Source organism: Anomaloglossus baeobatrachus, chromosome 1 (genome assembly GCF_048569485.1).
Source record: "Anomaloglossus baeobatrachus isolate aAnoBae1 chromosome 1, aAnoBae1.hap1, whole genome shotgun sequence".
Taxonomy (NCBI): Eukaryota; Metazoa; Chordata; class Amphibia; order Anura; family Aromobatidae; genus Anomaloglossus; species Anomaloglossus baeobatrachus.
In genome coordinates this window covers 922,652,787-922,667,986 of record NC_134353.1, presented here as the reverse complement: position 1 = coordinate 922,667,986, position 15,200 = coordinate 922,652,787, and the positions used below count along the sequence as shown (strand labels likewise).

General features: G+C 48.0%; 1 protein-coding gene across 1 annotated transcript in view; it reads left to right on the top strand.

Moving 5' to 3' along the window:
• The window catches only part of LOC142256852 (ornithine decarboxylase-like), a 123,863-nt gene extending 111,951 nt beyond the window's left edge, over positions 1 to 11,912 (top strand). The window contains exons 9-11 of the mRNA XM_075328825.1: positions 10,431 to 10,578; positions 11,403 to 11,509; positions 11,605 to 11,912. Of these exons, the coding sequence (XP_075184940.1) occupies positions 10,431 to 10,578; positions 11,403 to 11,509; positions 11,605 to 11,850 (501 nt within the window). The 3' untranslated portion in view covers positions 11,851 to 11,912. The remainder of the gene's footprint in view (positions 1 to 10,430; positions 10,579 to 11,402; positions 11,510 to 11,604) is intronic.
• The last annotated feature ends 3,288 nt before the right edge of the window (positions 11,913 to 15,200 follow it).

Below are 15,200 nucleotides of genomic sequence, written 5' to 3'. Positions count from 1 at the left end.
ACTTAGTCCATAAACGTAATAAATCAATCTTAATGTCCCTGATCAAGTCCCGGGACGCCCACGCACCCAAGTCATTCCCCCCCACGTGTAAAACCAACACGTTCGGAGGTCTATCTACCCTACAATAATACTCAAACTCCGGCACGACCCGGCTCCATTCCATGCCCCGCACGCCGATCCACTTGACCGACGCCACCGATCTGTCCAGGCCCAGCTGCCGACCATTCGGGCGAGCGTCGGCCCGACGAGCCCCCCAGAACACGAAAGAGTGCCCTAGAATCCATATCAGGCAACTTCCTACAATAAAGGAAACAATATCAATAAACAAAATATCACCACTCCCCAATTCACGCAAAGGAACAATCAACCAACGGCAAACCAACCGACTCAATCACATCCCTCAACGAGACAACTGTGGGCGCACATAACCCTTAAAACGAGAGGACTCCCAACGACCAATCCGTCTCACCATGTCATCTCCCAGGCCCCAATGCGAAGCCTCCATAGCTGCCCCGATCCTGAAGAAATGGGACCCAAAATCCTCCAGGCACTACCCCGCCCAGCGCAAACAACTTCGCAACACTGCCACAAACTGGTAACGAGACAACCACATACCATCCTCGTGCCGTAACAGTGGGCCCGGAAGACCGTCCCGCAAACTGCAAAACTTGCTCACCACCTGCACCGGGCACAACTCCTCCCCCGGCACCGCATACAGCACAACCAACCTACCTCGACCAATCTGGTCCGTTTTTGACCGCCGAAGCCGACACTCCACTCTCCGTCCCACTACTGCCACGTCCTCAGACAGCAAACCACCCCCTTTTACCCTGGACGGGCTTACCAATTCCCCGATTCTAAAAGCTCCAAAAAAGGCTAACACAAAAGCAGTTCCAAAAAGCACCCTCTCATACCCTGAGACACAGATTACCCTCAAACCATCCACCAACCGCTGTAACAACTCAAATGAAATGGGCTGCCTAGTGTCCCGTTCCTTCACCCCTTTTCGAAAACCTTTCAAGGCCTGCCGCACCCAAAAATCCCGCGACACGTCTCGCTCGCCCCTGACCTTCAACCAAAAGGCAACAGCAGCCACCCTGAGGGCTACCGCCGATGCCGATCTCCCGGCCCTAAAATCCTCACTCACCAACGCCAGTAGTGCCAATAAATAATCCACTCGCCCATTACCAAACATCTCACCTAACACTGCCTGCCACTCAACCCACACTTTAGCATAACGGCACCAAGTCACCTCAGTCACCGAATTCCGAATCAAACCCACAATCACTGCCTCACCAGGCTCCACAAGTTCTCTGGACACACCGCTCCGATCTCGTCCGCCCCCGGCATCAACTCCCGAAACCTGCGAAACTGAAAACGAGATAAAGCGTCAGCCACCCCGTTGTCAACCCCCGGTACATGTTTTGCCACCACATGAATGTTCCACAGTAAGCATTTGAGCACCAAATGCCGCAGATACGCCACCACAGGCCCAGACTTTGCTGACAAGCTGTTAATTGCATGCACGACCGCCTGATTGTTGCAATGAAAACACACTTTCCGTCCAGAAAATTGTGACCCCCACAACTCCACCGGCACCACGATTGGGAACAACTCCAGCAGAGCCAGATTTTTAACCAGGCCACCCTGCCGCCATTCCTCAGGCCACCTCCCGACACACCAGTGCCCTTGAAAAATTGCGCCGAAACCCGCCGACCCGGCCGCATCCGTATACAGTTCCAGCGCACCGTTGGGCACCACCTTTTCAACCACAAAGCTCGGCCGTTAAAACGCCGCAAGAAGACATCCCAAACCACCAAATCTTCCTTGATCTCCCGCGTGACCCGCACAAAGTGCCCTGGGGAACGTACACCTGCCGTAGCAGTAGCCAACCTCCTGGCGAACACACGCCCCATCGGCATAATCCTGCATGCAAAATTCAGCTTCCCAAGCAACGACTGCACCACCTTAAGCCGCACTTTCTTTGCCGCCAGCATTGCTGCTACTGCGCTCCGCAAATCCGCAATTTTTTCTTCTGGCAACCTACACTCCATCGCCAAAGAGTCAATTTCAATCCCCAGGAACCGCATAACCGGCGCCGGCCCCTCAGTTTTTTCCCGCGCCAAAGGTATCCCAAAACGATCCGCCACCTTCTGCAAGGTAAACAACAAACCAGAAAGAAAGTCATCCAAGTAATGGATAATAGAGGACAAGCCGGACACGTCCCGCACCACCCACTCGACAAAGGAACTAAACGCCTCAAAATACGAACAAGAAATTGAACAACCCATAGGCAAACAACGATCAACATAAAACTTCCCACCCCACCAGCAACCCAGAAGGTGCTGGCTCTCTGGATGCACCGGCAACAAACGAAACGCCGATTCCACATCCGCCTTTGCCATCAACGCACCACGCCCCGTACCCCCGTACGTGCGATACGCCTCCCCAATAACATCCATATAGCCGAAAAGGGCAGAGCAGTGCTCCGACTCCTTTTCCCCTATCACGCTAGCCAAAATTGCAAATGCCTGCAACCAATTAGAAAAGGAACGAGGAATGAGCCTATAACGGCGCTTTTCTTCCTCCTCCTTTTCTTTCTTGGAATCGCTTGGCCTGACCTTGTCCAGATTAAATTTTTCCAGGGGTAGCAGGGAAAATATCTCCACATACTCCCCTTTCCAAATTTTGTCCCTCACTTCATTTTTGAGGTGCGCCCCCAGCGGCCCCTCAAAGCACACATACACCTCGCTCTTAGCCCTGTCATCCAGCCGCACCACCTCATCCTCCTTTTCCTTCTCCTTGTCTACCACTTTCTCACCTACAGACTCAATTACTCCGCTAACTGCCGCTGCCCCCACCGGCGCCGCCTCGCTGCCGACCGCCGCCGCGCTATCTGCCGCCGACCCTGTCCAGGCCGCCGCAGCCGCCGGTACTCGCGCTAATCCCTGCAGCAGCCCCAACAACTGACTAAGCAAAGCTGACCCCTCCGGCGCTGCAGTGCCCGCAGCCGCCTCCCCAACACCAGCACCCCGCGCCGCAATCAATGCCGAATCCACGGCCAGCTCACCCGACCGTGACGTAGATATGGAAAACGGTTCCGCGACGTCAGCCGCCAGCTGCTCCTCTGATTCGTCACCCGACCGGATGGCTCCCTCTTCTTCCTCACTGTAGTCGTCCCCTACCGGTCCCGCTCCAGAGGACGCAGCCGATGCGTCCCCTCCACCACGGCCGCCCTCCTGGGCTGCCGCGTGGGCACTGGCGGTCGACATCCGTCGCTTGCTGTGCGGCGACAGCCCACGAGACCGTCCTGTCCCCTGGGCCGCCGCTGACCGAGGCCTCTTCCTGGAGGCTCCCCACTGTAGTTCCTCGCCCTCCAGGGCCTCCGACCGGAACCTCCCGCTGAGTCCTCCCCCGCCCGAGGGAGACCGCGGCCGCCAGGCGCAGTGCAGCTGATCTGAGGGACCTGGCAGTCACCGCCGGGCTCCCGCCGTCCCCCCTACTTTCCCCAGCCTCGCAGGTATCCGGGTGGCGCCTGCCCACACCGGTCCCCCTGCTGGCTGCCTGCGCCCGGCCCCCCCACGGTCCTTGGGGGGTACTGCCGGCCTCATTCCTCTGCCGGGCACGCTCCCATGTGGTTGCTGCCGCCAGGACGTGCCCCACCACCGGGGGCCAGGCGTCCAGAGCGGGCCCCAGGCTGGACACGCCCTCTCTCCGGGCCTCCGTCCCGCGCTGGGCACGCCCCCGATCCCGGGCTGCCGCCGGCCTGGAAAATTGAGCCCGAGGCCTGGGACCGGAAGTAGGCCCCAGGCCGGGCCCGCCTCCATCCAGGCCGCCGCTGGCCTCACTTCATCGCCGGGCTCGCTCCCGGCCAGGAGACGCCGCAGGGGTTCGGACTCCAGCCCGAGGCCGGAGACCGGAAGAAGGCCCTGAGCTGGCCACGCCCCCTTCTCGGCCGCCGCGGCCTCGCCGGAGATTCCTCCCGGCGGCCGGGGCAGACGCAGGGAGCTGCCGCTGCCCGCCCCGCCGCGGAGGGTCCCGAGGGGGGCTCTCGCTGTGCCTCCTTGCCCCCCCTGTGCCTGGGGAATATCGGATGGGGGGCCTGGAACGCCGCCCGCGTCTAGGGGGGGAGCAAGGGGCAGGTGTCGACGGGGAAGCCCAGGCAGCCCTGACGTGGGACTGCACTGCCTGAGCCCCGTGCACCGCCATCGCCGCTCTGAGGAGCCTATCGAGCTCCTGGAGGTCCGCCATGCTGGGTCCTTGGTCCTGGGTCTGAATCCTTCGCCGTCCGGAATCACAAGGGAAGGTAAGACCCCTCCCCTATAGCTTATATACTCCCCCCCCTCCCCTATAGGGACCCTTTTCCACCCATCCCCTACGATGTCCCATAATCCCCTTATTTCACTTTATTAACCCCCTCACTCCCTCCCTTCCCTTTGGTCATGTCGCCCCTCCCCCCTATGGGGTCCATGGCTTTCTTTTCTGTGTGTGGCTCTACCATTACGACCCAGCAGCAAGCCCGCTGTCTTGGGGTTATATTTGACTCCGATCTTTCCTTCACTCCCCACATTCGTTCACTCGCTCGTTCTTGTCACTTCCACCTCAAAAACATCTCAAGAATTCGACCTTTTCTTACCGTTGACTCTGCAAAAACTCTTAAGAGTACTTTACATGCTGCGACATTGCTAGCGATCTCATTAGCGATGTGAAATTCTAGATCGCAAGTGCGATCTTTTGAGATCACACATAGGTAATTTTACGCATATGCGATCTCTAAATATCACACTTGCGATCTAGAATTTCACATCGCTAACAAGATCGCTAGCGATGTCGCAGCATGTAAAGTACCCTTTACTGTCGCTCTCATTCATTCTCTCGTGGATTATTGTAACTCTTTACTAATTGGTCTGCCTGTTACTAAACTTTCCCTTCTCCAATCCATTCTGAATACCGCAGCCAGAATCATTTTCCTCTGCAACCGCTTCACTGATGCCTCTGCTCTTTGCCAGTCATTGTACTGGTTGCCTATCCGTTACAGAATCCAATATAAACTTACCACTCTCACTTACAAAGCTCTCCACAGTTCTGCACCACCCTACATCTCCTCCCTCATCTCTGTCTATCACCCCACCCGTGCCCTCCGCTCTGCTAATGACTTAAGAATGACATCCTCAACAATTTGAACCTCCCACTCCCGTCTTCAAGATTTCTCACGAGCTGCGCCTAGGCTCTGGAACACACTACCAAGAGAAATCCGATGAATTCCCAACATCCACACCTTTAAGCGGGCCCTAAAAATGCATTTCTTTCGACTAGCCTATCACCTCACTGCCCTGATCTAATCTAGTTCCTTTCTGCCCTTCAAAAAATTTACTTCCAGTTCTCGTCCCCTGTACCTGTATAAATTCTCACCGACGGGTTCATGCAGCTGCTTTTGAGTACCCTATTAAATCGATGGCTGGACCATATATGACAAGCTTCCCCCCCCATTCACCTTTTGTGTCTCCCCTATTTCCTCATAGACTGTAAGCTTACGAGCAGGGCCCTCACTCCTGATGGTATCTTAATTTTGTTATTTTGTATTGTCTAATATTGTCTGTACATGTCCCCTCTTAATTGTAAAGCGCTGCGGAATATGTTGGCGCTATAGAAATAAAACTTTATTATTATTATTATTATTATTATTATTATTATCACCCAGGGTCCACTTCATAAATATCACCAGTGGAAAATGGAAGCCTGGGGAAGTTAAATTTACCTAATAGAAAACACTTGATGGTAGAAATACAATGAACACACACAGTGTACACACAAAGACAAAGTGCTCAGAACCCGGACAGCGACTGAACCTGACTGTGGTTCAATGGAGAGAGAAATGGATCACAACAAAGGAGGCTGTCACATCAAATCTGAGGCATGACAATCACATCACAAATGTGTGGGATGGGAGACAAATCCGAAGGCGCTGCAAGACTTGGTAGGATATTTGGATCAAGCTGGCTGCTCACAGTAGCATGAGCAACATGTGGCTGGCATTATCATGTTAAAAACCAGCTCATGGGACACTTTACATAAATAGCTGCACTTCTGGTTTCAAAACCAAATTAATGTAATGCCGAGCTGTTAAGGTGGCTTTACACGCTACGATATTGTTAGCAATTGCTAGAGATATCGTACGCAAAAGCACCCGCCCCCGTCGTTCCTGCGATTGTGTGTGATCGCTGCCGTAGCGAACATTATCGCTACGGCAGCGTCACACGCACTTACCTGGTCGTCGGCGGCGCTGTGACTGCCGAACAATCCCTCCTTCAAGGGGGAGGGACGTTCGGCATCACAGCAACGAAACCGCAACGTCACTAAGCGGCCGGCCAATCAAAGCGGAGGGGTGGAGCTGAGCGTGATGTAAACATCCCGCCCACCTCTTCCTTCCATATTGTGGCCGGCGGCAGGTAAGGAGACGTTCCTCGCTCATGCGGTGTCACACATAGCGATGTGTGCTGCCGCAGGAGCGACGAACCACAACGAAAAACAACCCTTACCGATTTTTGAGTTTGGGACGACCTTTCCATGGTGAACGATTTTCACCATTTTTGAGGTCGCTTAAAGTCGCTGGTACGTGTCACACGCTGTGATATCGTTAATGACGCCGGATGTGCGTCACTAACAACGTGACCCGACGATAAAACATTAACGATATCGTAGCGTGTAAAGCCCCCTTTAGTGTACCTGAAATGAAGACTAGTGGGGTCCAACTACTGTTCATTATGCCACCCCCAAACCATAATCTAAGACGTAGGACTGGTGTGATGTTCCCTTGTGAAGGCCTCTTCATGGCATTGCTAACGTGTCTCAATACTAGTCTCATGCCACCGCTGTTTAAGGCTATAATGGTGAAAAGAAAGATAGCTATGCAGGCTAGAATGGAGGTCTACTCAACACCATGAGGAGGCCTTCACAAGCGGACGTGAAGCCAATCAGACTCCCATAATTATGTTGTGGGGTGGTAGAATGTATGATAGTTAAACCCCTCTCGTCTTCGTTCTCGGTACCAACAACTCACAATTACATTGAATATGTGGTAAAACCAGTAGTACTGGCTTTTCTCCAAAGTATCTCATGAGCTGTTTTTTAATGCAACCACATCAGGCCGCATGTTGTCCATGTTACTGTGAGCAGCCTGCATGTTCTGTTCTTGCTCCCATAGCTCCAGCATCTCCCAAAATGTCTACCATTAAGCACGTGTGAGATGTCATTGATCAACAATTGCACAAGAATCTGCCAGCAGAGGATCTTGATCATTTGCACATTTCAGCGAGGCAGCCCCAACCTGACTTCTCTGATACGATGGAGCCACGCAATACGACCTTGTCAATTCTGCCAACATGCAACGTTCCACGCCCCCCAAAGGGTATGTGAGGTCTGATTGGCGCAATGTATCACTGACACCTCCTCTCTCTGCAGGCACAGGGAGGGAGACAGAGCAGGCTGCGCAAACTCCGATGCGGCACCCAGCTCTCTCACAACCCTAACCGGCCACCATAAGCTTTCTTCTAGCCCCAGTGAAGTGGATTCTGCCAGTCCAGTACAGTAGTCTGCCATATAGGCTTGGTCCGTTAGCAGAGACCAGCCCAAGTATCGTTTAATCTTAAACCAAGCTTACAGACATCGGATTCGGGGATTGAGATAAAAGAAACAGCCCAAAAATTAAATTATATATTTAATTGGCTTAAGGGCAAACTAGATAATAGAGTATATAAAAGATGGCATTTACAGACATTATGTCAGAAATACAGTATGAGTAAGTATGGTTGCAAACAGATATACAAATGGCCCATTACCTTGTTCCATATGGTTAAGCCTGGTGCTGGTTCAACATGGGGGGTGCTGTGGAGCCACTGGTTTCCTTAGGACTTTCCCACACGTGACTCGATGCGACCTCCCAGAGAAAAGAAATACTCAAAAGGACCGCTGTCATTTTTATGAACCTAGGTACCTCCCATGTTTTGCCCACCTTGTGACCTAAGACTGGGATGAACATGTGCTGTGCTTCCAGTTTACAGAAAGTTATGAATTGGCAGTTTTACCCATACTTCCACCTCTGAGTGTCCTATGCGGAATATATGACCATCATATTTCTAGTCAGTTAGGATTTGATCTATCCTTGGATAGGAAACACAAGGTTCCTGTTGGCTTCCCACGGCAAGCTATTAATTTTTGGGTTGACCCGCACATCATGCTATTAATAAAAAAATTGTGAAGTGCGTCTTGCCGTCAGGAAGCTGTAAATATGTTTGCCTATTTGTGGGAGCGAAGCACTTCCCAAAATTGTAAATCTTACACAGGAGCCTCAAAGTCTGAACAATCCTGTTTGAAGCTGCTTGTAAAACTTGTAGTTGCCCACCCATGTCCCTACCTGAATACTTTGTCAGCAGGGGACTTGCTGGCTAGAGCTTCTTCTTTAGTCTTGATTAACTTTTGTCACCCTGCCATTTGGTGACCAGATCTGGGTAGTTCTCCTTGTTGCAGGGCAGGGTCTGTGTGAATGAACAGTGACAGCTGACTGACATATACAGTTAGGTCCAGAAATATTTGGACAGTGACACAATTTTCGCGAGTTGGGCTCTGCATGCCACCACATTGGATTTGAAATGAAACCTCTACAACAGAATTCAAGTGCAGATTGTAACGTTTAATTTGAAGGTTTGAACAAAAATATCTGATAGAAATTGTAGGAATTGTACACATTTCTTTACAAACACTCCACATTTTGGAGGTCAAAAGTAATTGGACAAATAAACCAAACCCAAAAAAAATTTTTTTATTTTCAATATTTTGTTGCGAATCCTTTGGAGGCAATCACTGCCTTAAGTCTGGAACCCATGGACATCACCAAACGCTGGGTTTCCTCCTTCTTAATGCTTTGCCAGGCCTTTACAGCCGCAGCCTTCAGGTCTTGCTTGTTTGTGGGTCTTTCCGTCTTAAGTCTGGATTTGAGCAAGTGAAATGCATGCTCAATTGGGTTAAGATCTGGTGATTGACTTGGCCATTGCAGAATGTTCCACTTTTTTGCACTCATGAACTCCTGGGTAGCTTTGGCTGTATGCTTGGGGTCACTGTCCATCTGTATTATGAAGCGCCGTCCAATCAACTTTGCGGCATTTGGCTGAATCTGGGCTGAAAGTATATCCCGGTACACTTCAGAATTCATCCGGCTACTCTTGTCTGCTGTTATGTCATCAATAAACACAAGTGACCCAATGCCATTGAAAGCCATGCATGCCCATGCCATCACGTTGCCTCCACCATGTTTTACAGAGGATGTGGTGTGCCTTGGATCATGTGCCGTTCCCTTTCTTCTCCAAACTTTTTTCTTCCCATCATTCTGGTACAGGTTGATCTTTGTCTCATCTGTCCATAGAATACTTTTCCAGAACTGAGCTGGCTTCATGAGGTGTTTTTCAGCAAATTTAACTCTGGCCTGTCTATTTTTGGAATTGATGAATGGTTTGCATCTAGATATGAACCCTTTGTATTTACTTTCATGGAGTCTTCTCTTTACTGTTGACTTAGAGACAGATACACCTACTTCACTGAGAGTGTTCTGGACTTCAGTTGATGTTGTGAACGGGTTCTTCTTCATCAAAGAAAGTATGCGGCGATCATCCACCACTGTTGTCATCCGTGGACGCCCAGGCCTTTTTGAGTTCCCAAGCTCACCAGTCAATTCCTTTTTTCTCAGAATGTACCCGACTGTTGATTTTGCTACTCCAAGCATGTCTGCTATCTCTCTGATGGATTATTTCTTTTTTTCAGCCTCAGGATGTTCTGCTTCACCTCAATTGAGAGTTCCTTAGACCGCATGTTGTCTGGTCACAGCAACAGCTTCCAAATGCAAAACCACACACCTGTAATCAACCCCAGACCTTTTAACTACTTCATTGATTACAGGTTAACGAGGGAGACGCCTTCAGAGTTAATTGCAGCCCTTAGAGTCCCTTGTCCAATTACTTTTGGTCCCTTGAAAAAGAGGAGGCTATGCATTACAGAGCTATGATTCCTAAACCCTTTCTCCGATTTGGATGTGAAAACTCTCATATTGCAGCTGGGAGTGTGCACTTTCAGCCCATATTATATATATAATTGTATTTCTGAACATGTTTTTGTAAACAGCTAAAATAACAAAACTTGTGTCACTGTCCAAATATTTCTGGACCTAACTGTATGAATGAAATATCCCTCACAATATTCCTCACAGCTCACTTATAGCAGCCTTGGCTGTAAGTGCAGTGATTTCTGCACGTGGCTCATACTCAATACTGAATAAATCCAGCTGTTTTGAAAATGTGCATGGGTTTCTGTGGTGGACATTTAAGGTCAAACAATAATCTTATAGATTCCCTTGAAATACCTGTCATCATCTCTGATTTCAGTTTACCGCGGTGATTTCTGAAGCTTTGGATCAATATTTTCCTAGTAAGGAAGGAGTGGAAATTATTTCAGAGCCTGGCCGATACTTTATAGGATCTGCTTTTACAGCTGCTCTCAATATCATTGGCAAAAAAGAGGATTATGTCACGGGTGAGTAGATAGATCATAGATAGCCCTTTGGGTTATATAGACCATAGTATTTTGAGTTTTATGTTGATTTTATCCTTTAAGAGAAGCATTCTCATTTATGAGGATCAATTATTTTGGGTGTTACAGAATCTTTTTCATTCAATAGAGTGATTGTTCCTCTTTTGTTATATTCTGCAATTTCAGAAAACGTTTGACAAGCCAAAGAGACATGTTAAAAGTTCTGATTGGTGGAGGTCCTAGTGCTGAGACGTCCACTGATCTTCAAAATAGGAAGGAGGAGAAGTTCTCTGTGGAGCGTTGATCTCCTTCAAGGCTTATTTCAAAACCAAAAACGTGTACATCATTATCAACCGAAAAATAAAAAAATTCCCTCCTAAATTTTTCAGATTATTCGTTCTGAACTCAAAGCACAAAATATTAGACACTGGGATCTTGGAGAATCCATAGTAGGTTATCATCTGAACCACTACACTGACTAATGTGTCATGTCCTATCACATTCTGGAATTTTATGACTTCCTAGGTCATAACTTCCCAAATACCTCATCCTAGTGCAGGTTTAATTTTTGTTTTTTCAGTCCCTGAAGAAAATTTACCCAAAAGTTGCACATTTTTACTTCCCTTTTGGAGATCATTATCCCATGGTCTGGGCCATTGGTGATGCCAGGTTAGGGGTGGTGGTCGTAACATTTCCCTATACAACTTATAGAGCTCTCAGTAACTGGGGCAGGTTCATGTATTAGATTAAACACCAAAATGGTGCAAAAAAATAATTTTTCACCCAGTGAGTAGTTGACTGAGCATTGTTTATTTTTTGTTTCACAGACACAGATGGGAGAAAAGTCAGGAAACTCTCTTATTATCTAAATGATGGAGTAATTGGAACACTTTGGGTTCATGAATTAGGAGGTCTGAAAATGAAACCGCTAAAGGTGCAAATGATACACGCATGATGAAGGGATGCATAGATTGTAAGATACTGACATATATAATATAATTGACATATATTTTTTTTCTCTTGTACTAGGATCACCAGCATTCACAACAACACTTTCCCACCAGACTTTGGGGACCGTGCTGCACAGACTATGACTGTATTATAGAAGAGGTCAGTCTTCCAGAGCTGGAAATGGGCGAATGGATAATATTCCCAAACAAGGGTGCCTATAGCTTATCAAATGCAACCACCTTTAATGGGTTCAAAATACCGACTGTGTATTATACAATAAGTGAAGACAAGCTAAAGAAAATTCAAATTTTGGCTCCACAATAATTTTACTGTCATTATTGTTTACTGATATACACAGATAATAAAATAAAAATGTGAATCAGCAATTGAAGAACCCTAAATCTCTTCCCGGTTAAAGTTCATATGCCGTCCCATTAACAGCCACCTTCCCCTGAGGAGCCACCTTTCCTTGAAGAGCCACCTTTCCCTGAAGAGCCACCTGCTGCTGAAGAGCCACCCACTCCTGAAGAGCCACCTTCCCTTGACAAGCCACTTTCCCCTGAAGAGCCAGATTCCCCTAAGTAGCCATCTTTCCATAAAGAGCCACCTGCCCCTGAAGAGCCACTTTCGCCTGACAAGCCACTTTCCACCTTGTACATTATTCATTTTCGTTCCTGAAGAAGAGGTTTTACAGTTCCGAAACGCGTAGAACAATAAAATCCGATGTCTTAATCCCCGTTGATCTTCAGTGATCTTCTTCTGGTAGCGCGGATAGATCTTTTTCTTCCATCTCCTCCAAGCCATCTTCCCCTAAAGAGCCACCTTTCCCTAAAGAGCTACCTTCCCCTGAAGAGCCATCCACCCCTGAAGAGCCACCTTCCCCTAAATAGTCACCTTCCCCTTTTTATTCTGAGCAGGAATCCAACTCACCTAGCATTTTTTTTCCATTGACATAACCATTAGAGATGGGTGAACCCATTGAAGCTCAGAATGGCGGGTTCAGCTGGACTTTAGATAAAATTTGGTTTGGGACCTGAACTTGACCTGAACACAAATGGAAGTCACTAATTGGGCAGTTCGGGCCTCCACCCACATGCACCCAACCATAAACAGAACACTTCCGGCAGTGGGTGGGGAAGGTTTTTCCATTTTTATTGTTTGTACACACTACATCCGATCAGGTTTTTGTTACCCCCAGTGTGAGCCATTCAAAAACGCAAGAGGCTCAGACTGGGTTGAGCACAGAGCTTATGAGTGGTCTTCATAAATAAAGCACGCAGATTCCAAACCTGAACTCTGTTGTTTTTTTTGTAAAGTCTGTGCTTGTTATAAACACCAATCACCGAAGTTCAGGTTTGCTCATCTCTACTAACCATTTGATGGCTTGTTTTTTGTGGGACAAGTTATATATCACCAGCACAAGTCCGGGGTAAAAGAGAGTATTTAAATTCAAGGGGAAATACAGATGATTAGCAGCTGAAGGGAAGAGGAACTTTGCAGGGTCCAAAAGGGAAAAGGATGAAAACTCAACAGAGGAGATACCTAGTACAGTGGAACCTTGCTTAACGAGAACAATCCGTTCTGGGAGTGTGCTTGTTAACCAAGTTACTCGTTCAGCAGAGCAAGATTTCCCATAGGAAATCATGGCAATGCAGACAATTCGTTCCACAACTAGTTAAATGTCCCATCCTGGTCCCCTATTCTATCATTCCACACATGCACACACACAAACACACACAAACACACACAAACACACACAAACACACACAAACACGCATGCACACACACATATTATATGCTCACCTTACCTTCCGTTCCATCGCCGGTCTCCTGGGACTTGCTGTTCTCCGGTGTGGGCTGTGTATCGGGTTACCATAACGACGAGGGAGGAACTTCCTGCCAGAGCTCTGACGTCAAAGGCAGAGCCACTTGCCTCCGATTGGCCAGCGCGCTGCCTTTGAGTAGCGGTGACAGGAACCAGGAAGTTCCTGCTTCGTCGCTATGGATACCGATGCCTGGAGTGCAGCGGCGCACTACAGGACCCAGGAAACCGGTGATGAAGCGGAAGGTACACATATTATATGCTCTCCTTACCTTCCGTTCCACCGCCGGCCTCATGGTACTTGTAGTTCGCCGCAAGCACGTTGCGATGTACCCGGGAACTACAAGAACCATGAGACCGGCGGTGGAATGGAAGGTAAGGTGAGCATAATACTGTATGTGTGTGCGTGCGTGTGTGTTTGTGTGTGTTTGTGCGTACATGTGTGTGTTTGTGTGGACTGCAAGTGCGGGTCAGAGCGCGGTGGATGGATGAAACCGGAAGTCTCTGAGGTGAGGATTTTTCTCGCACAGCAAAGCTTTCTCGTAAAGCGGGTTACAAATTTACAGAAAGCTTTGCTTGTTAAGCGAAATTCTCGTTAAGTGGGTTACTCGTTAAGCAAGGTACCACTGTACACTGAATAAATGTAAGACATGTGCCTGACTTTGCGATAGTCGTTGTTGGGTGTAGTCCTTAGTAGAGCGCTGTGACACTTCTTTACTTAACATCAACTTGTTAACAGTTATTTACATTGTATGTTAAACTTCAGTGTAATCCTTCACTTCCTCCTAGACTGCTGCACTCACTGAACACTACAGTAGCCAGATCCTTCAGTCATAGCACCATCCACCCCTGAAGAGCCACCTTCCCTTATTTATTCTGAGCAGGAATCCAACTCACCCTACATTTTTTTCCATTGACATATCATTAGAGATAAGCAAACCCACTGAAGTTCAGTTCGGCAGGTTCAGCCAGACTTTAGATAAAGTTTTGTTTTGAACCTGAACTTGACCTGAACCCCAATGGAAGTCACTAATTGGGCAGTTCAGGTCTTCGCCCACATGCACCCAGCCATAAAGAGATCTCTTCCAGTGGTGGGTGGGCAAGGCTTTTCCAATTTTTTTTTGCTTAGTGCACACTACATCAGGTCACGCTGTTGTTACCCTCAGTGTGAGCCATTTAAATGCTGGGCTAAGCACAAGGCGTACCTGAGCTTCTAGCTTATCAAACGTGACCACCTTTAATGGGTTCCAAATACCAACCAAGTATTTTACAATGAGTGAAGACAAGCTAAACAAAATGCAGAAAATGAGAATTTTGGTCACACAATAATTTTACTGGCAATATTGTTTCTTGATATACACAGATAATAAAATAAAAATGGAAACCAGCTACTGGAGATTCCTAAGCCTATGTATGTTAAAATACATACACCGCCCAATGAAGAGACACCTTCCCCTGAAGAGAAGAAGTGAAGAGTGGACCCGGCACCAAAAAAATCAGAAAATGTTAAAATATCAAAATTTTATCAGACATCTAAAATTACAAAAGATCCAAAATTGAGAGAACACGCATAAGGGCACCTTACGCATTTTGGACAATAAGTAAAAACAAGTGCTTAATCATAAGTGAATATGCGTAAATCAGACACGTTTTAAGTACCCAAAGGCAAAATCCCAAATGGAACACGGTAAAACAAGGAACGGCCATATCCTACAATGAGAGGAGGGCAAAACTAATCAGCTGAAAAATGTTCAAAGTCAATTGTGAAGGCTGGATGAAAAAATGCATTCCTTTTCAAAGCACAAATTTGGATTGTAGAAAAATGGATGAAAGAATGGAGAAAATAAGAAAA